This window comes from Cariama cristata, unplaced genomic scaffold, assembly GCF_000690535.1.
Source record: "Cariama cristata isolate BGI_N322 unplaced genomic scaffold, ASM69053v1 scaffold1173, whole genome shotgun sequence".
NCBI classification, from domain to species: Eukaryota; Metazoa; Chordata; class Aves; order Cariamiformes; family Cariamidae; genus Cariama; species Cariama cristata.
In genome coordinates this window covers 23,559-46,786 of record NW_009609901.1, presented here as the reverse complement: position 1 = coordinate 46,786, position 23,228 = coordinate 23,559, and the positions used below count along the sequence as shown (strand labels likewise).

Below are 23,228 nucleotides of genomic sequence, written 5' to 3'. Positions count from 1 at the left end.
GTAGAGCACCCGCTGCCCCTATCTTAATAGTGCTGTAATAATGCTGCTTTAGGAACAGCCGTTTTGCACGCAATACAATACAGTGACGTGCCATGGCAGCATAATTGGGGGGGAAAAAACCTCTAAGGTTAAACCTGCAGCTTTAGATGTCTCTTTATATCACTAGATATCAAGACAAAGGGTATGCTAGATCACATAGTGCTAAAATCTTATTAGTGTCATAGCTGGGTGATTAAAATGTCAATATCCTTGCTTTTCATGGTTTTTGCAGTGCCTAAAGTCAGAATAATAAAGGGTGTGGGCAGGAAATTCTTTAATGCCATAGATCAGAGCTGGAGAGCTGAGCACTGTGGCTATCAGACTGCTTAATTAAGTAGCAGAAATCACTACAGGAAAAAAAATCCAATGAGTGTCTCAAATTAAATTCTACACTCTCTCCCCTCAGCTCTATTTCCTCTGAAATTTCACTCCTCTCTATTCACTCTTTTCTCCTCTCTGCATCATTTCATCCACCTTCAAGTGAAAGAAAAGGCAGAGGGGGAAGGGAAGGGAAAGGCAAGATGTATCTGTCAGAAGTGCTACTACTTTGCCCTGGCTAGCGGAAGAAAACTATAGGTGCGCTGTTCCTGTTCTCTATGAACAGTGAGTTTAAGTTACACTATTAGATGTAACCCAACAGTAGAGAAGGCGAGCACTGCAATAATTCCCACGTTGTGGAGCTTTACATGAGAAATGAGGTACACCACAGAATTGTAAATAAGCAGCTTTGTGAGTGTCCTCTTTATTAAGCCAACTGTGCTTCCAATGTACTCTTTTGAAAAATGTATGTATTTCTAGCTGCAGACATGTTTTATAAATCTCCTGAAACTACTGCAGAAAATTACCTTGGCTTTGTAACGTTCCTCCTACATGTACTCTCATCAGAAAGACAAAGATGAACACATGAATAAATAATGATGAGCCACGTATACCACGAAAGGAACCTTCCATCTGCTCTTTCAGAAGGCAGAAGGGAGGAGAATGAAGGGAGCAAGGGATATCTTTCTAACTGCCACAGCCTCCTAACCACCACAGTAAAAAAGGTTCATGTGACCAAAATAAAGCATTGATGCTCTCTGCTCTCTCCTGATACAGCCTCCTTCAAGAAGCATTGTCTTTCTCTTCATAGACTCCTACTATATTTTCCAAAGCACAAAATGGAGATTTTAATCTGACTACAAGAGCACAAAAAGTGAGTTGTAAAGAACCTCAGTGAAACAAATCATGTGCTCTCATGCAACAAAGAATGCACCACTGACAAAGAGGCTTTTGCTTAACATACCTTAGCCGTAAAGACTGTTCCAATTATCAAGAGTTGTCTTTACAGAAAAAAAAACATCCTCTAATAATAATTTATGCATAGTAATAAATGTATAAATATAACTTCCTTTCGGCATGCTCCTCCTCACATGGGGAAATCCCCACAAAAACAATCTGCCTGCTCACCTACCCTTCAAACCAGACCCCTAGGAGACAGGGAGGGAGAACTGTCCCTTAGCCGTCCGTATGTTTCCAGTGCGGTGTTTGCTCTGTTCTGTCTCTGCCAGCAGCAACAGGGGAACTTCAAATCCTATTTTTAATGAAGAAACAGAGCTAGTGCACAGATGTTTGTAATTAAAATCTCAGCTCTAACAAGGAAGGAAGGACAGATGGGGAGACAGATTCATTAACCAACTAGGTGCATGATTCTCACTGATTAAAATCTCCAAAAGCTATATCCAAAGAATAAAAGAGAATTTCAGGATGAGACCCACCCCTTGAATAGCCTGTTGCAGGTACCAATGAAGTAATTTAATAAAAATACATGCTAGCTTTGCCTTCAATGAAGAAATATTCACATCAATACCTCCACGGATATGTTACAGCACAAGGCAGAATATTAAAGTTAGGCAGCTTGGAGTCCCTGAGTTTCTGAATTGGATCTAGTTTCAAGCCCTGACGCATAGGTTGGTGGATTTATCTGAGCTGTTAGTTCCCCTGCTCCCCCTTTCTGACTCACTCTCTGCAGGAGGTAACCACTTCGGTAGCATAGTTGCAGAAAGTGTTTGATATTAGTGCCTGAGCCGCCAAGTTCATTGTCTGGCATCTTAGTACAAATGTCATCCGTTAGCATCTTCACATTTTATACTCAGCCTGTGTGGACATTTTAATCTGCCTCCTCTGTTACTTGTGCTAACTGGACTTATTACAGGACCCTGCGTAAAGCCTTAAGTATCCTCATGCTTTAGCTTTTCAAACTGTATAACAGAAATACTATGCCCATAGTGTAAAATACTTTCTCCAAATTTGATTTAGTTTAAAAATCAAATCAGATTTGAAAGCTAAGCATTATATATGCAGGAAATGTTTCATATTCCTTTTAAGCAATCTCTTAAGACTGCTCTCAACCAAGCTCAAAGCTCAAACGCCTGCTGTAAAATTCTGCCCAGTGCTCACTGGAAGAGTACATCTACATACAAAGGAATTTTTTAGCTACTGATGTTTTCAAAAAATTTTGCTGCCAAAGGAGCTTAAGGAAAAGCTAATCTAAAAATGATCATGTTTATAAGTCATAAGGGACTGGGACAAAACTAAGAATGAAATTTCAGACCCCAAATTGTGAATTACATGATCTCTAAATACAGTTTTTCATCAAAAGCAGGTCTTTTCCTTTGCTTCTGTATTGCATTTTAAAAATGCAATCTAAAAAGAAATTTGTCAATTCTATTAGCTGGAACTGCTATTCACTGATGCCTTCTGCGAAGAAAAAATATATATTTAATCTTTATTTGACATATTGTGTATTCAATGAATAGCACTTGGAATTTAACACTTGGGTAAACATCATTTAACTATCTGGCACTAACTAAATACATCACTATTAAGAGGAATTTATGTAAAATATAATCCCACTAAGCAGCAGTGATTACCATTCAGCATCATTAGGGTATGCCAGTTTACTGGGAGACAGTCCAATAAAAAGCAGTCACCTTGATTTAGTATGTTCCCATAAAATAGATATACTGTAATAATATATTACATACAGCACTTACGATCAAACATTTCTGGATTATGTGTATACAGTGCCATGAAAAGACAACAGCTTCATGAGCTAAGATGCAACAAACATCCTTCTTCAGAAAAAAGACGGAACGCTTTATAACATACTATTTGAGCCAAAACTCCCTCTTACAAAATATCCGTCAGGATCCCCAACTTTCAGAATGGCATCTGACTAGAAATCTTGTCAGGTAAACTTAATGGACTGCAATGAGCTTAATTGGCTGAGCTGGCCCAATTCAGTCTGAACCTCTGGCTCCACTACAAGAGATTATCTGCATCAGAGGCAGACTAGAAATTTTTGCTTGTATGAGTATGCCGGTCTAAGACACAGATTTTTGGTTTGACAGCTTCCTCCCAGCAAACTCTTACTGCTGATACAGCTATACTGCCAAAAGCTAGAAAAATAATAAAAGTCTGTTTTGTTGGTAATGTTACTTTGACGGATGTGGTGTAAGGTATTGTGGTAAAGGAATGTTTCAGCCAGTAGAGACTGCAAATGTACTGAGACGGTTTCCATCCTTACTAGTGCAAAACCAGGCCTAAGTCTTCCCTAGCAGCAGAATATAAAACCTTTTTCAGAGTTTTTTGTACTATCTTCATTTTCTCACTAAAACTATCTCTCTATATGAAAATGCTCCTGTCAAAAACTTATTCCTCTCTAATCCATTAATTACCATTTATGTGTGCATAAGACTTGATTTTATGCATACAAGTCAAAATGATTTTTAGTCATGCAAAATATTCCCGATTATGTTAAATGTTAGATTAATTTCTACTAATACAGATGTTGTAAAACATAATTCAACAGCAAAAGCTAAATGCTTATGTCATGCTTGTTCCTTAATTTTATAGCTTTATACTGTCCATCAAGAAAAACAGGTTTATATGATGCTCAGCAAAGACAGTGTACTAAGAAATAAACTGAAAATACGCCTCTAAAGGAAGAACGCTTTCCTTGGCACCTACTGGCACATAAGAATTAAGACTGATGGTGCCACGTATATAGCTTTATACATACAAATATACCTCTTGAGCTCGGTGGAACTACCAGAACACAAGAATCTATGTCCTTAAAGGTAAGAATATATGTAAATATTGGCAGAATCAGGACCTTTCTTTATATTCCTTTTACTAATTTTACTCTGGGCTCTAAACATGTGAAACGTGTGCTGCAGTAACATACTGAGCTAAATCAATAGAGATTCTGAGTGCAAGCAGCTGTTGTAGAAGGCAACGGGAATTATGAAGATATGGCATCCATCGCCGCCTAGATACCTGCATTTAGCTTGTTGTTTTCTTTCAAAAATTTTATCTTTAAATCTGTTTCTCCCTTTTCCCATTTCTCTCCTTCCTCTAAAAAAATCTTATGCACTACTTTGTTCCTTGTTACTCATCCACTTAGTTTCATTTCTTCCTTTTTCATTTTTATTCCCTCTGCCTCCCTTGGTTTGAATAGACATTAAATACATCATCCCTGCATCACTGAAGTCCAAAGCAGCTGGATCAAGATTTAGCAGTTGCTAAACAGACACCAGTTCATGTCTCCAATACGCAAAGAAAACAAGTTGTACAAGGTACTATGGGTAGCTCAGTGCTACGCCTAATATTTTTGTAGTTTCCAAGTCAAACCAGGAATAATATAGTAAAATCTTTGTCATGGGTTAAGGCCACTATCTTCCTAAAGAATACTTTAATCTCAGCAGAGATTAAACTATAGATTTCAGTAGACAATTAGCAGTAATACTGGTTTGGTTTTGCCTTTTTGGAGGAGGATGTTCTAGCTTTCATCTCCGTATTTCCTTTTCATGGATGTCCACCATAAATATCTGTTGTTTGTTTGAATGTTCAGGCTGGGACACTTACATATCACGACTAAGATGCAGGCATGTGTCTGCTGTGTCTGAGTATACATCCATGGGTGGCCACCTTCTCCTTCTGAGATGACAGATGGATGACATATACTAGGGATCATTGGAGGGCAGACCTGAGCAGGATCAAAAATTCACCTGGAAGAGAGACTGCTGCTAAGAAAGGGAGATGCTAAAGATCAAAGAGGAATAAGAGAGCAGGGAAATGCTATTTATCATTGGCCTTCATTCTGCTAGTTATCAGTTGGTTTAATAGGCCACTGATCCAACTGGTACCATTGCCTTCCCATTTGCTTGTGCTATGCTACCTTGATGTGCTTGTGCACTGGCTTCTGTTGTTACAGTTTACTTGTTAGTAATCTGTATTAAATCTGCAGGAATGCTGAGTGCTCTTTTTTTATTTATATGAAACCAGAGTAGCCAAAAGTTAATCCTACATGTGAGGGTCAGAATAGGTGGTTATTGTTTTGCTTTAAGCTATAATGCTGCACAAGCATTCACAATCATGAAAGCATTGTTACTTGGTCACAATTCACAAGAAATGATTTTCACTTCATTTTACTCTTACACCTTATTTTACTCTTATGTTGCTCAAACAGTCTCTTCAAAACAGAGAAAGGTTAGTTTGGTGATGTTTAAGGACACATCTGCTTGAGCAAGCTGTGAAATGTGAAGTTTTTGCCTCCATGCTTCAGAACAGGAAAGGAGTAAGCTTTAAATGTCTAGCCAATGGGAAAAAATGAAAGCAATTTCAGGTAATGTTTATACCTTAGAACAACTATGCTAGGACAAAAGGTCCTTAATTTTTATTATGTTTGGGGCAGGAGGGTAGCCCATCTTTTACTTTCATACTAATGTGTGAGAGGATCACAGAAACAAAAGATGAAATGACTGTTGCTTAATCCTGTGCGTACTAAAGAGGCACAAGATTTCACTGAAATCAGATGGTACTCTCATGAGCTAAAAGTTAAGCAGATAGCTGCTTACCTGACTCTGCAATGAATAACAGTATGTACACAGAACTGTCAAACATGTCCAAAAAGGAAATAGATAAAAATAGGTAAAGTTCTCATTTTTTAAAAAAATCGAAGGCATTAATAGTGACAATAGTACATTTAAAAATTTCAGATTTTTTTTTTTTCAGTTGAGCCCTGAATTTAACAATTACAAAACATTATCTCTAAATTCTCCATGATTTTTCTGTTCCAGTAGAGGAATTGTTCCATCTTCTACGGCCAGTGAAGATCAGAAAAAGGAACATCAAGTATAGGAAGAGCATGAGTACTAACTAAATTCAACAACATATGGAAGCCACAGCTATAAAGAACAGAATAAAATGAAGAATTTCCAACTCAAATATAACCTCTGTGTTAACATATGGTAGTGAGAACTGGAAATCCACCAAAACATTACAGACAGGAAACTAGATGCCTTTGAAAGCAAGTGCCTACAGAAGATTCAGGGCATTGGATGGAAAGTTTCATCACTGATGAAGGAATGTGAGAAATTTGCAGTCTCTGCAGAAATCCAACATTTTCTTAAGCACTCCAGATGCTAACACATCCTCCTCTATGATGCCATCAAATAGGAACCAACGCATTTCAGAAAACCCACTGGTGACTTTCAAGAGAAAATGTGAACAGAAGCTTTAGGTAGGAGGGCTGAGCTCATGATCTCAACGCCATAAAGCTGAAACAGTGATGGCAAAGGTTTGCTAGCAGTTGCTCAGGAAGTTTGTAACATAATGTTATTTCCTCTGATACAACACAGTGAGTATATTCAAAACAAAACATGGCTACAGTAGCCAAAATATGTTTTAGGACCAAACAAAATAGTACAAAGAAACTGCATTCATTATGGGGGGAAAAATGACATGCCAAAGAAGCCTTAGGATAATGCTGAAATTTCTGGTTTCAAACATGAATTTAAAATTGTCATGTGTCATTTGACAGTTCCTTGAGTTAGCAGGTATCAGCATAGCGCAACAAATAGAAAATAGAGCATTTTAGCCAACCACATCTTCAAGGTAAAGTGCATTATTTTAAACCTCCTCCTTTGAACTGTAAGAGCTTTCCAAAATTTCTAAATCCCTTTCAAAATTGGGGCCCTGCCCTCTCACTTAAGCTTATCTTTATTATGTAAAAAAAATCATTTTTACATACAAACTTATAAAGTCATACTCTTAGCCTCCCAAAAAGTGTATGTAAAAAAAAATGTTTCAATTGCACGTGCTAGCCTTTGCACTTCAGTTACATGTCAGACATTTTTCAGAGCCAGGTGCTGAAGGCTGGGATTAGTGGGCATTTTCAGCCTCTTACACTGAGCACATCAGAGCCAAAAATAACATTCTCAGCAGATTTTCAGATTTCTCATTTATGAAAACTGGGTTATTTATGTCTGCGATAACCTCTTGTATCTGAAATGCAGCATGGCTGGACTAGCAATAACATTTTTCTTTTTTGTTGTTGCTTCAATAATTATGCCCCAGAAAGCCTGTGGTTTAAAAGAAAACCTCTATTTCCATCTTGTTTTCTTTTTCTCAGGCAGTCCTTTCTTGTGGACCTCTATTTGAGGATCTTAACTGCACTTTTTTGACAGGTACAGTATTTATGAGATGGCTCTTAATAGGTATAAATCTGCATAATTCATATAAAATGATAGCAAATATTTTTTGTTTTATTTCCCATACAATACAATTAACCTATTGTTCCCAAATTCCAATAGTATCTCCTGTATTTTTTTTCGGTGTCAGATAAAAAAATAAAGCACTTACTACTTCTTTCCAGAAATGGTAAGCATACAATCTTTCAAAATTCTTTTGGACCAGTTTTTTTTTTAAAAATAGATTCCAAGCTACAAAGCATATGTTAAGCTCTCATATTCTTCTCTGTTAGTTTAGCCTGCCATTGATTAAGGCTTAAATTGAAAATATCTGAGCCAATAAAATCATAAATGGATGAAGTTGTATCCATTGTCTCACAGATCTTTTTCTACATATAACTAGTTCAGTTCTAACTACTATGTTCTTTGAATTATGATAGTAAAACTTGTAATACTCTGCTTTTAGAACAAAACTCTTGAAACCAATAATTGTTTTCATTTTCACAAGATAGGTTTGGTTCCAAAATAGAAAGTAACTTGAGCTTGTAACATTCAGCTGTTTTCTGTTATTCAAAAAACAATAAAATTCAGTAATATACCAAGTCTAATGATGCCACTTGAGCTGGTGTTTAATACTGTCATTTTTCTACAGTATTTGCACTGAGAATTTCTGTTGGTCAGAAAAGCAAATATGCCTCCCTTGCATCTTTAGTGTAACTTTCTGTACTGCTTGTACACAGGGGAAGAATGAGATTTCAGAGAATGTTCCTCTGTAAATTGTCATAAAAAAAAAAAAAAAACAACAACCAAAACCCAAACACAAAATACCCCTGAATTCCAAAGTTGCTAAATATGACAGAAAGTTACCAAAAGTATCAGAGCACATACACAGCTTTCAGAACTGTGGCTAAGAGCTGGAGTTAGATGGCTGGGGGCTGCAGACAAGGATGCAACCCTTGTGTCGGTCAGAGGGCAGCCTGAAGCCCAGGGCGAGGGAACTTGCTCATCCTTCTGCAGTTTGCTCAGGGAGGTGACACAACCGCAGTTCTCTGAGAAAAATGCATCCAGATTCACCTACCAGAGCTCTCCTTCCCCCAATTTTATCCTGTGGATTTTTCTGCAGACTTCTAGTCTTTTCTTCTTTATACACATTATTATAAAGCAGCTACAAGATAAGCTGTTTATTACTCTTGCCCATTGGAGGGGAGAAAATCACCCCTGTTTGTAAAAAGTCTCAAATGATAATGTAAGGAATACTGACACATTAAGCACAAAATTAAATTTCATTTTGCAATGCAGTTAATCTCAGAGGGTTTTTTTTAAGCTGAATCAAAAAAAAGCTGCAGAACCTCAGAATCATGTTCTCTGACAAAGTAATTCCTTGGGTTTTGCCTTCTCTGATTGTTACGATCATTCTACGCTCCATATTACTGTAAACTGTCGGCTTCCCGATCAGCAAAATTCTTTCTTGACAATAACACATCAAACCATGTCTATATAGAAAGAATCCAAATTCTACGGAGCAGACAATGGAGTCATTTGTTTTAATATATAGTTTTTAAAAGAAAACACATGCAATATATGACTTTCTCCTCCTGATTCAGTAGAATCCAGTATTTCATTCAGTGCATGCCTGACTATTTCTTTGCTGCTAACATTGCTTATGGATCTTGCCCCACAGCCTTCCTTTAAAAAATCTAAATTATGGAAAGTTTAGCAATCTAGAGATGGTGAATGCTGGTGGGCGGAGAGAGATCAAGCATTTCTGTTTTCCTTTCAGAAGTAAGGTGGACAGAATCTCAGCTTACATGAATGAGGTAGATCCACAGAGGTGAAAGCAGCTGTGCCGACTTACATTAGCTGGGAACCGAGACTAATGTTACTGCGGGTGCAAAGTCCCCAGCTATACCAGTTGACTTCACTGGGAATGCTGAAGGAAGTCCACACAAAATGAGGTATGTTCTTATTATTCTAAAGCATTTCTAATGCATGCTTATCTCTTATTCATCTGGCAGTGTTGCCTCTTTCATCCTAACGTCCTCAGTTTTCTCTAGTGCCTCAAGCTAGGCCATATATGACTGGCCTCTGCCAGAAGTTCTGGTGACAGATAAGAACTAAAATATCTGCATAAATAGGAAAATACATCTTTCCAAACAATGTCTCCTAAAGGCACCACCTGCACAGGATTTTCAGACCCGGGTCTCAGATGTGAAGGCCTATATAACTATCTCCCTAGACAAACAGTAGCTAAAATCATTTGAATTTGGCTCGCCAAATATTTACCAGCAGTTATCCCATTCAGCAAACTATTTGATTCACCCTTGTGTAGTACAGCACATGGGTGTGCATACACCTTAATTTGATTGCTGTGACAAATGGCAGAATAGCTGGTAAAGCCAGACAGGAGGTGGTATGTTCCAGGGCACCACAGCCTGCCTGGGATTATCAAAAGATCAGCTGTCAGAAGGAGTGTGAAAAACAAAAGAAAAAGCAGCAGGTTACATAAAAAGAAATGAAATGCTACAATATTAATCATAACTTTGCCATCTCTTTCTGTATGGTGGACAATATGGGAAGAAAATAGTTTGTAATGTTTTAACATAATGAAAAGTTACAAGATTGTATGCAAAATAAACAGAACTATAATTGTCACTGTATTGTTAGACTAAGGAATTTCACTTATGTTTCTGCAGCAACCACAACCCTATGCTGCACACATGCAGTTAGCAATTAAGAGCAGTGTAATGGTCTCTGAAACTTTCATATGTACATACAATATGCCCAAACTGAAGTTGTGGAAATGATTATTTCCTTTGTTAGAAATCTCAATGTTGTCTTAACACTGGGTTTAACTGCCTCTTTTGGCTGGCAGTAGATAGGAGTGGGTTGCATTAGTGTATTTGTAATACACTAAATTTTATGTAAGACAAAATAATATTTTTATCTCCAAGTCTTAAAGAAGTGAATAAAACTTCAAGTTCTGTGACAATACCACCACGAACTCCCAATGAAATCATAGTCCTATAAAATTCTCTTAAAAAAACTCTGTTCCTTGCATGGCTGATTTTCCTAGTGTTACTCTAATATGATGATTTACTGAACTACAATCAGAATGTATATTTCACTAATATAATCATACACATGGGAGTGTACTAAAGGACAGCAGAGTAATTATTTGAGAAATCTTATTTAAATTATTTCTGCATTACAATTAACGTGTAGTTTTATATAAACAATCTGATGTGGAGATGTCTATCATGTGGCAGCTCAGCAGGGTTATAATCATGGTACTGACTTACACACAAAGAACATGGTAAATGGTGGAGGGATTATAGCTAAATTTTGTAAAAGTACCCAAAAGAGAGAGGTCAAAATCCTAATAATCTGCTTATCTGATCTGGCAGCTACGAGACTAGAAGAGAAAAGACTTTGGGAGGAAGAGCAAAGCCCTAGACTGAGACGGAAGACAGTCATCTGGTTGCAAGGAAGCATCGGTAAGTTTGCTGTACATTAGTCAAAATCATTTTGCATCTGCCAAACTTGTTCTGTCTCACAGCTATGCGACTTTCATAGGCAAAATGGTAAACTCTGTTATTGATGCTAAGTACTTTGTCACTTTTCATACCATCTTCTTTTTAGTACTTATCGTTTAAGTATTAGTCTTAAAACTACTGGAAATACCAAATCCAATTGGAAGTTGGATTAAAGTACTGGAAATACCTTAAAAATAAACCTATAAGAAAAATTATTCAGCATCTTCAAAAACGGGTTGATCTAAAAACCAAATATTTTATTTCCTGGCTGACATGTCCTTGCAAAATAATCTGAATTAAAAACCCACTACCATTAAATGCAGAGACTGTTATAATCCATGTTTGATTTGATATGGATGGTGCTGCCATTCTACTGTGAAAAACCTCATGTGAAGTATTCTACATCAACTAAACCAAAAGGCTGTGATGTACAGAATACCATCATGGGAAAGAAACAAGACTTATTAATAGTATGTACTTTTGAGTGTATTGATATTTACAAAGGACTAAGTTTTTTTTAAATAAAGAATTTCTAATCATGGCTTGTATCTATCCTGACAAGTTTTTCAACCTGAAATTGTACACAGATTTTTCTTCTGCCACCATCTGAAGCGCTAAGAAAGTTAAACTTGGAAAAGTCTTATAAACTGTCATCTCCATTTACCACACCTTTCTGCCTACTGCAAGTGGGGACACACATTCTACAGCTTTTGGTGAAAAAGACATCTTGTTCCATTCTTAAGTTATTTTTGTTACCATACTGCATGTCAAATTTGGACCTTCTTTGGATATCCAGCCTATTTCTGCTAATTGAAACTACTGGAAATACGAAATACAGGATCAGAATTATGAGGAAAAATACATTACAAATAGGAAACTATGCTCTTTTAACCAGAATTAGCAAGCAGCTCCCATATCCCTCTCCCCATCCTATCAGGCTTATTTGTCCATCCTGTTCTTTGTTTCTTGAGTGATCAACTGGCAAAGTAATTGTGCTTCTTCATCATATTGTAAAAAGGACTGGACTGCAGCTGTTCCGAATATCCAGGTATTTACCTGTCACTGTCTTCATTGCTACCTGAATGTTACAGATACATGGGTTAAAAAAACCCCAAAGCCCAGAACAGTCAATCCAGCAGCCTACTGCTTGAGTCAGTCTTTGTGCCACATTTTACTACCTCCATTTTAGTTCACTGAGCTCATCATATGGCTTAAAATTTGAAAGGTCCATACAACTTACTGTTCTGTGCCAGAGCTTGAAGCAGACAGTCCAAGCATCCCTCCAAGCTATCTGCTGTGCTGTCAGTGGTTGTTATCTTCAGCTTTTTCAGGGCGTCACTTAGATTATCTGCTTGGTAAACACAAAGGAAAGAGAAATCAGTGTCCTCATCAATTTGGTAACAGCATTATAGCCTTGAATGTAAATAGTTACTGTAAAGTAAACAAGATCCTGTATCAATGAAGAAGGCATGTATGGTCTGTATTCTGAGGACACAAAAAGCAAGAAGTCAAAGGTTATAGATCTTGTCCAATTTAAATATACATTTATCATTCTGCATCTGAGAACAGGATGCCAGCAGGTGCTTTATGAAATACCACTGAACAGCAATTTAGCCATCAATATTTTCTCAGCCTAGTTGGTGCAGAAAACCAGCAGCCATTTCTTTGCTTCTATCCTTGTGTGTGGGGAAAAAAAAATACGATGGAAATAAGCACATCTTGAATTTTTTCATCAATAAAAGGAAAGTAATTGAAAATGCCATTTTCTTCATGCTGTGTAGGCTTCCATCTTGGCTATACATTCACAGATCCCTAGTGCTAAGCTTATAGCCTTTTAATTATTATGCCATTTTCCACCCCAATGTTACAAGCACCACTGTTTATATCAACTGTGTTAACTCTTCAAATTCAACTGAGCCACAAAAACATAAGGCATCTTCTAGAAATAAGAAAGTTCTGTTGTGGATATCAGATAATTAAATAACTCTTCCGTCTTTAAAAAAAAAACATCACCCAAACGCAAACCGTGTAATACAATTCTCAATAGATGCACATTTTTTCCCATAAAAGTTGGGGTAATATGACTGCTACCATTTTGAATACTCCGTCTATTCACAAGCAAGGTATAAGCGTTAGCAGCTGCAGCCTGAGCCTCTTTGGTTTGTCTGCTGATGACTAACCTCACTCTGAATGGACTATCCTTTTAAAAAATGAGTGCTGATTCAGTTTCCATGTCAACTCTGCCAGTAAGCAGTAAGTGTTACTCAAAACAAATAACGTTAAATAGCATCTAGCTGCCTCTTTTTCCCCAGTGACTAATCAAAAAGCCTTGACCCAAACCCTACGGAACCGTAGGTACAGTATCTTTGCAATGCATCACTGGTACCTCCTGAGCCTGAACAGCAGCCAGTGCTGCCTTAGAGCTTCTCACCAGGAAGCCCCCTTCCTAGGCGAGTTGGCAGCTGCTCTGCTTTGCCTCCTCTTCACTTGCCCACACATGGGATGGTGCAAAGGAAAGGAGACACGGCAAGAACTTCCCTTTATGTTGCCTTTGTCGTTGAGGCACTGGCTGCCCAGCGGAGACACAGCAGGCGTCCCACAGAGAGGGTGGCTCTCACTCCTCCTGGAGCTCTCTGCTTCTCAGCCAAAGCTGTGGCTTTTGTCCCACCTCCATTTTTTATTAGCATATGCTTTTGTAGCCCAATATCTCACATAGATAAAGGTAACATGCTTCATTTTTGAAGTGCTCAGTATTTAGGTATGAAATTTGTCAGGAAATTGTTTATCAGGCAGTTAGTTTGTCCATTCAGTAACGAACGTGTTCTCAGGTAGTCTACAGGCAGGAATCCCATTACTCCTAAATGCAGAGAGCCAGCAGCGCGCAGGCAACTCTGTAAAAGCCTTTGAGGCAGCTGCACGTGGTTGTGGTCCTTGAGATCTTAAACCAGCCTCCCTACCAGCTCTCCTCGCTACGCTGAACTGACACCTTCTGGAACAAGCTACCACAGGGTGGGGAAAAAAAAAGAGATTTATCATTTTCCCTTGTACTGACTTATGTTACTCTCTAGCAGGCTTACTGCAGCACATTTATTGAATGACACTTAACCAAGGGTAGAGCTGAACATGCACTGCAAAGTCTCATTGCTTAAATAAATTATTCAGGAAGTATCACTGGAATTTGTCAAAGGACACAGGTGTAGGGTACCCAATGACCAGCCCCAGTACTACAATTTAACATTGTGTGCTCCACCTCCTCTTACACTTTCCTCACCCACCTCCTTCTCATATTCTTCTCTTCAGTTCTCTGCTAACATAGCACTAATTCTCCTCCATCCTACAGGCACCTCATCTCCCTGTATACTCACACACTTAGCTTTGAAACTGCAGCAACCATTTACAGTAAGAGAACTAAATCTACTACATACAGAAAAAACAGGAGCTCCCACAATCTGGGGAAGAAGAAAATGCATAGGTAAGAAATTCGCCTTCACACCAGATTTTGCAGACTATGGATAGAGGCTATTGTTATCGGAGAGGACACCCAGACTTTCTCTCTTATAGCTTCTTTGACCTTGCATGTGCCCAGTAAATCACAAGTTCCCACTTACTATTTCATTTTACTGTGGAAAGAGATGAGTGCTTTACCTCAAATACTTGTAATTTTTCCCACTCTGTGCCATGTCAGAACCTGCAATAGAGTTAGGAAGACCTCCCCAGTCTTTTTTCCTACCTCCCCTTTCTGCTCAGTGCCATGTTAAGTTTTTCTGGGGCAAGCCCACTATTTTAATACTACACATTACTTATGATATGCAGAATGATGCATTTGGAGCAAAATTTTCAAATGTGACTATCCAAATATTTCATTCCCTAGGACAAACAACCCAGTTTTTCATGGTACCCAGTATGTGCACATCCCACTGACACACATGGACCTTCAACTTCAGACACAGACTTCAAGAATCAATGGCCATGTGTGGCAATGGTATGCCATGTTACTTTTAAAATGTGTCACAAAACTATGTTGCAATATGTGCCAAATTGCCATTTGACTAGATATGACTGGATACCATAAGTACTTTTAAAATAATAATAGAAATTAAATTAGAAACCATAGGTATAAAGGGTGTTTCTAAAGTAAATTACAATAATCCTTGATTTTCTAACAAGCCTACAACTCTAAACTTCTTGCAGCTTGAGACTTACTCTTCCTGAGCAAAAGAAGAAAATCTAAGTAGGAATACTGTAGAAACAACAGATCTCCTGGCACCATGTCAGAAGGACGAGGCACAGAGGAAAAAATCACCCTTCAGGAAAGACTTCATTTGCTCACTTTGATTCTTTCTGTCAAAGCCAGTCTCCTTTCTAAACAGGGTCAATACCTTGAAAGATACATTTACTTCTGAACCCTGAGAATCTCAGACATGTGCAAATACATCTTAAACAGATTCAGAGGTCTTGTCATCTTTTTCTTTTTCCTCTTTTGCTGTTCTGAAAAGAACAAAACCTTGCAGTTTGAGATGGCACTGGCAGGGATACTCCGAGAGGCAGAGCTATAGTGTTCCAGCAGACTCTCACCATGCAGTCACACAAGGCTTCCTGACTTCAGCAGTTTCACAGTTGCCCTGAACCTGTCATGTAGGGAAGAAGCTGCAGATGCTTGTCTTCTGTGTACAAAACCCCTGTTGTTTTCTTATGATCATCTCCTGCTTACCTTTCGGTCTCTTCCTCTCCTTCTATAGAAGCTCTTTTCAGTAGGCTTGTTACTGCACAGGCTGATCAGATTCTCCGAGATAAAACTCCATCGGATAAAAATAATGTAAGGAATCTTTTTGGCTGAGTGTCATGGAAAGGTGAATAAGTAGATATGTGAATACCTAGACGTCAATACTGGAATAGGCAAGGTCATTTGAGAGCTCACATTAAGGGGGAAGATCTAAGGGGGGCAAGATCAGGATGGTAAAGATAAAAATAAGGCTAGTAATGCTCCCTATAGCACAGTTGCGCAGCAATCTGGTATCAGGTCATAAGTTTGTGAGGCATCAAGTCAGAAGTTTAACAGAAGTATGAACTATTTTGTTGATGACCCCAAGCACAGGGAGTTGCTCATACTTACAGCTGGCTTAGCAGGTTGCTTTCAGAAGAATTAGTTCTCTTATCTGGACAGAAAGCCCTGAATCCCACAGACCTTAATCCCGTATATCCTAATGATACAAGCTGATAAGTCAGGAAGTGGAGTCTGGCAAGAGCTGTCAGACCTGTCTGGCCCATTCCACCTACTGCTGCATTTTGGTTTCCCCTGATAACAACTCCTGCACAAACACTCATAAAAATGAGATGTTTGAATACTACAGTAGCCTGCATCGCTTTTGGTGGCACAGCATTACTGCTATCTCTCCCAAACTTTTCCTATCTCTCATGCAGGCATTTTTACAGAGAAAAATAGTCAGAAACTAACAAGTGAATGCTTTAATATTCTATTTCATTTCACCGTACCCTTTTTTCTGAGAGCGTTTCTGTGACTCATTCCTATTTTCAATGACTAACTTGTTTTATACAGAAGAACTGTTCTTTCATCTTGTAAAAATTTGGTAGTTGATCAACCTTGTTTAGGGTCAGGGCTAGACTGCAAACAGCTTTACAAGGTACCCAACAGTGTATCTACGGATGCGGCTTCTGTGGGCAAGAACCAACTTGCTAATTTTGCCTTGAGTTCACAGCATCTTCATCCAAACCACAGAAAACGTCAAGGTACACAAAAAAGCCATCTTCTAAGACTGACATCAAAAAAATTATTTAGAATGTTTTAGCTGAGTATTTAGATGTCTGGACAGTTTGGTTTTATATGTTTTGTGATGTTTTCCAGTATAGGTATTTTCTTTAAAAATAAGACTTACTTTGAACGCATCATTAACATTTCCTGTATCTTTTGATTGACACCTAGTATACTGTTGTTATTACTGGGACTATTACATTATACATGCAACTTAACAGGTAAGGAATTCAAAATTAATAGATATTGGAATGGGGTGTACTGAAACAGGCTGATCAGGTAAGAAAAGAAGCTCAAGCAGTTCTGCTGTTACAGGGGGATGGTGGCTGTATCAGCCTCAGCGCCTTTTGGGTCTGTTTCACTGCCTCTCAGGAAACAATGAGACATCAAACTGAGCAGAAGGAATGATGCCGTTTTGTGTTATAACAGCATAAATGTCTTAAAAATTTGAGTGCGTACGTCTGCACGGACTAGACTTCAGAAATCACTTAATTTTCTTGTATGGACTTTAACTTCCTTGAATTTCAGTACAAACTAACCTATATGGAAAATCCACCACTGACTCACCGCACTTGTTTTTTGACAAAAACTGTATTCTGAGGTTATATTATTTGAGAACCTAGGAACCGACACAAAGATCAGACACGTAATCCATTTAGGCCAGCATCCAGCTCCCAAGCCATCCTTACCCCACACTCTTCCCTTCCGACACCATCTGGGTTTCTACTCTAACACAGACCCAACGCCACGGGCAGAGCGCTCCACGCACAACCACATTCAGTGGTGCCGGAGGTGCCCTGTGGTACAGAATGTCTGCCTCGCAAGTCGTTGCCCCAGCCCTGACAACCTCCCACGGAGGGTGGTGGTTTGTTGATCCTGAAGCTGGCTGCCTGAAGAGCAGGTATATTTGGCCTGAATTATTTTTTGCAGTAGGAAGCCCCAGCAACTGGCATGCCTTTGGTCTTTAATGCCCCCAGATGCCCCTTCCCCAAAGAAGGCATAGAAGACTGGCCCAAAATTATGAGAGCCCATAGAAGACTGGCCCGAAATTAGTAGTTCCCAGGACATTGAATAAGCTGGCAGGATTTTTTTTCCTTCTTGAATTTACGTAAGGAAAAGCTAAGATGCTTCCCCTTAGATACCTTGTCAGAAGATACCTACTCCCATACAACAGTTTATCTACCCAGACATGCAAAATACCCCAAATACACACAGTTTATTGAGAACAAAAGAACTTTGTCCTCATGTTTAGGCCATTGCCAAAAAATATTCCCTTCTCTCCTTTCTTTGCAGCAGCTGCCCTCAGGCACTCCCAAGTGTACAGTGTTTTCTATCAAACTATCCAAATCCATCATTAGAAACAACTCTCTGTTCTCAGCACATCCAGGAAATTTTGAAACTTGGCATCTAATCAGGAAGTAGATACATGATGTCAGAGGCCAGCAGTAAAGAATTACTTTTTGATAGGTAATGCCAGGAGAAACCTAGCTGGCTATCATCTCCTAAAATTAACAGAAGTAACAGTGTGCTCCTCTAATAGCACAGAAAGGCCAGTGTGAGCCAATGGATTCCCACAGCACTTTACTCTTCTCAGGAATGGCCAACAGACGGGTCCTTGCGAATGCGGTGTTCTACATGCTGCCAGGACACAGCTGGGACAACCCTGATGTGAACTACACCGACTGGATTAGCAACCGCCTGGCACAGACAGGAGATGGGTCTGCACGTGCTATGTGAACCTGTGCTCCATCTTGCTTTTCTGCTACGTAACAACCCTGATGTGAACTACACCGACTGGATTGGCAACCGCCTGGCACAGACAGGAGATGGATCTGCACGTGCTACGTGAACCTGTGCTCCATCTTGCTTTTCTGATACGTAATGGCATTGCAGGCCAGAGCTGGGAGACGGACGTGCTGGCCATCAAAGTAAGCAATTGCCCTTTTTCCTTACCAGGCCCTCTTGTGCTTAGTTGCTGTGGAAATGTAGGCCACCTGAGAATTACAGACTCTGTTGTTCAGTCAGCAATGTCAGAGAAGGATCTCTAGGGACAGAGAAACACATCTCAGAAAGCTGACAAACAGGCAGGGGTGCTGTAACCATGCTGGTTGTTATCTGCAGGTGGCTCTTTTCACTTAGCATCGTGTGAACAAGACACTTTTGGTTGCGCTGGTGCTCTTGTACATAACCTTTCCAAGTGACAACCCAGGACAGGATTCCTGTTTGGTCCTTAGAGATGTTCCTTCTCTGAGTTATACCACCAGTGGAATGGGCAGTCTGGAAGCACTCCTGTTCCCTGGAGTCTCCGGGGAGACAGAGCATCTCTCCAGGGCACATGGGTGTAGAAGGAGCAGCAGGGTGCTGGTTCTGCTGCCCTGCAAGATGTGTGCTGGTAGCCTGGGGCTATTCCCAGCAGGAGTTCATCTAAACTGCCTGAGGATGCACAACCAGGAGACCTGGTAAGGACAGACCAGACCAAATGGTCTATGACAATTCAAAGGTCAACAGCTTTGTTGGGAAATGAACAGAAATAGAAAACTATTTTACCACTGTTAAATGATTACTATGCACCCACGTTTTTAATACTGCATACAACTCTAGGCACCTCATGCTCCAAATGACGTGCTGCAGGACCAGAAAAGGCACAGATATGGCTGAGCAAAGGTAAGGAACAACTACTCCTCAGTAAGTTAAATAGGCAATGATTCTTCATCCTGAAGAAAAGATGACCGAGGGTAAAAAATGATCTAGATGTATGGAATCATGAATAGGACTACGGTAATGAAAAGAAAGCTAATATTTACTGCTTCTCCTAACGCAACAACTAGAACACCAAAATTAAATTATCCAGTAACAAACTTAAAGAGGAAAAAGTATATTTTCACACCACACGTAATTAAACTCTGGAACCGTTAAGAGGATGGAACTATAAACAGATTCATTTAACTTATTCAATGAGAAAAACATTATGAGGAAACTAAAGTCCACGCATGGCTATTAATACTATGATATGCATAAAACTTCTGGATTAGCAAATTCCTAAATGTCAGATTACTGGAAATTGCGAGAATATCACCTTGTACTCGCCCACCTCCTGTCCCTGCCCTGCCCAGTGTTTTCCCAGACATCAGCTACTGGTCCTTCACTGTCAGAAACAGGACAACTGGGTGCACTGGCTTTTGGCTACAGGTGGGCCACCTGGGATTTGCATTGTCACATTGCGCTGCAGTGCTCCGGTTCACTAAGAAAAGAAGATGGACAAACAAATCTCCCCAGGTGTACATGGACTTTACTGGGCCATCTGTTTGGATCCAGCAAGCTGGAAAAGATTTTGGGTTCTGTGGTTTCTCCACAGCCAGTAAGGTAATTCCTGTTTTATCAGCTGCAACTTTGGTGCTGAACAGGTCCTGAGGCTGATCCTGGCCCTAAACCAGATTAACACTTAAATCCATTAATCCAGACATCTTAATCAGGGAGGAACTTTTTTCTTTTTTTAACAGAAATCCTGTTTGTTTGTTTCTGTCCTACTATTTCACTGAGGTAGGTTAACTTTTTTTTATTCAACTAATTTTACTAGTTCGAGGGAAATACTGATAGATCGTTAACTGCGGGGCTCCTGCTGCAACCTGTTTTTAACTTAGGTACATTTGCTCTACTTTTCTAGCATAGTAACTAATTTTAATGAGAGTGCCTATTTTTGTCAACAGTTCAGCTGCTTCATTCTTAAACACTTTCTGAATCTTAGATATATACCATCTGGTCTTGGAGACTTGTTACTCTTTCATTTATCCATTTGCTTCCGCATCTGTTCTTCTGACACCTCAATCTCTCATGGAGCTTCATTTTTATTACCTGAAAATACTGACACACTATGACTCATTGCCACCTGAGCAGTAAGCTACCTAATTATTTTTGGTAATTATCAGGTCAGCCTGTACATGCTAACAACTACTTAGTCAGTTTGTATTCAAAATCAGGATAGAAACCTAAACAAAGCAGCATCAGCCAGCATTCAGTTCACTTGAAATCTCTTGCCAATGCAAAATTTTAATTTTGTTGTAGAATTCTGGTTAATTTTAAGAAAAAAGAGGGTGGTGTGGTGGTGTTTGGTTTGGTTTTGGTTTTTTTTTTCCTACTTCTGAACTCCCTCAATAGCATGTCTGTAAGTAGAATTAAAAGGATCAACCCTAAAGATAACCAGAAACAGAGACTAGTTAAAATGACTTTTTTCTTGTTTTCTGTTTTGTTTTTTTAATTTGGGGGAAATTTGAGATCTTTGAAAATCATTTCGTGTATTATTTTTACAGTAGCCACAGACAAACAATAGATACTAATACAAACATATTTACACTCCTGCAAGGTATATTCATCTGTAGCTGTTGTAATTGGTTTCTGAGTGCTAACGATCCATTCCCTATTACTTAAACCCTGAGTTGCAAAGGCCAGACTATAAGAATGACATTTTAGAAAAATTCGCAGAATCTTGGAAGATTTTTGTCCCTTCCTTAGGAAAATGTGGTACAGATTTAGGTATCTTTATATTTCATAGTTAAACATTGAAGATCTGGCATTATCTTAAGGTCCAAAGAAACTGACCAAGATTCAGTGAAATCAACGGAACAACTTTTACTGGTTTACGAAAAGCCCTAAAAGGTCTTGCTTAAAAGAGGTCCCAAAAGAAGAACGAAATAGATTTTTTCATAACTAAAAAATGTATTGTTTGGTAAAGAGAATCTGTACTGGATTAATTTCATTTAAAATTCAGGTAATGATAGAAAAAGTAATTATTTCAACTAAAGAAGACATATGGTTCTCAGTTTATGGAAAGATCTTTTCTGGTACTCTATTACGAGGAGAAGTAGACAAAAAGATACACAAGATGGCTAGCAATTTGTAAAGAAGTACATTTAATTGACAGATAACTGCACATTTTATTTTCATATAGTTTATTTTCTCCAGGTGCCTAATCTTCACTGAGCCAGGTTACGAAAACCCAGGAGACATGCAAGGCGTAACAGAAACTACTAATTGGGACTTCTGACAGACAAAGCCTTTTAAATTCTCACTGGGTCCTTAGCAAGAAACACACAGCATTGTCTGCAATCAAAACTGAACTGGCTTTATTCAATGCTCCATTATAAAACTGGTAATAAAGAAGGTAAGATGCCTGTTTTATCCTAAGTGATGTGTTATATCAAGATTAGCCAAATTTCAGAGAAAAATAGTTTGGGTGCTGAATGGAAGAAAAATGTCTTATTGTCCTATCCTAAGTAGTACATAATTTTCCTCTGTGCTCTCTGGTTTAATTCTCACATGTTCATATGATTTTTAAAATAAATACATTAATTTAATAAATTCATGTATATTGCAGTTAATTACTTCAGTCACCCTACTGAATAGATCTTACCCTTTTGCTTTACTTTTTAGAAAGTTATAAAGACAGTCTATTCAGGGTACTTGCATTTCTGGAAAGCAGCACCAGAATTTTGAATATAGAGGAAAATCAAAGTTCATTGCAGCAATTTTCCCATATGGAGAAAAAAGGCTAAGGCAGGGCAGAGCACCTTACAAAACAGAAATGTCCTTCGACATTTACTGCCAGCAGTAACACAGAAAGGAAAGCTGCAAGATAGTCAAAAGCCTAACTTTGGCATCCTGGGAGTTTGTGTAGTTCTTATCTGCCCACTTAGGTCATGTGGAGTCTCTAAACCTCTAATGATTAAACCTCTTCCAAGGAAATCTGTACAGGTAATGTAGCACAGAGGCAGCAATCTTCCTCACCCTCCTACTGTATTTACATGAAAAAAGTGCCAACTCATCTCCCTGGTAAAGAGCTCACAACATCATCAGAAATAACGGCTTGGGCATAGATGTATATTAAAAACAAAAGAAAACTATAAAATGTATTAGCACAGAGGCAGCAATCTTCCTCACCCTCCTACTGTATTTACATGAAAAGTACCAACTCATCTCCCTGGTAAAGAGCTCACAACATCATCAGAAATAACGGCTTGGGCATAGATGTATATTAAAAACAAAAGAAAACTATAAAATGTATTATCACAACCTAAGCCTTCAAATAGTGAATCCTGTTAAGGCTCAACTTTTTTATATCCTGAGAATATAGCTAATGCAGGAGACAAATACCTGTGCATCATGGTGTATGTGGATTTTTCTTATTCTGTGTAACTGGCTAATAAAAACGTAATGTTATTTAATAGGTAAAACATTCTCACATTGACAGATTGTGTCAAAACCTATGCTACTAGCCGTGCTGTGTAGAAGGACTAAGGCCAGGAGCACTGCTGTCTCTAGACAAATGCACTGAACAAGTTGTTTAGAAAAAAGAAGGAAAACACACAATCAAGGATTTAA

General features: G+C 38.7%; 1 protein-coding gene across 1 annotated transcript in view; it reads right to left on the bottom strand.

Moving 5' to 3' along the window:
• Positions 1-13,935, bottom strand: part of RAP1GDS1 (RAP1, GTP-GDP dissociation stimulator 1) — a 61,707-nt gene extending 47,772 nt beyond the window's left edge. The window contains exons 1-2 of the mRNA XM_009697659.1: positions 13,902-13,935; positions 12,324-12,431 (exon numbers count right to left, since the gene is read on the bottom strand). Of these exons, the coding sequence (XP_009695961.1) occupies positions 12,324-12,431; positions 13,902-13,935 (142 nt within the window). The remainder of the gene's footprint in view (positions 1-12,323; positions 12,432-13,901) is intronic.
• Between the last annotated feature and the right edge of the window lie 9,293 nt (positions 13,936-23,228).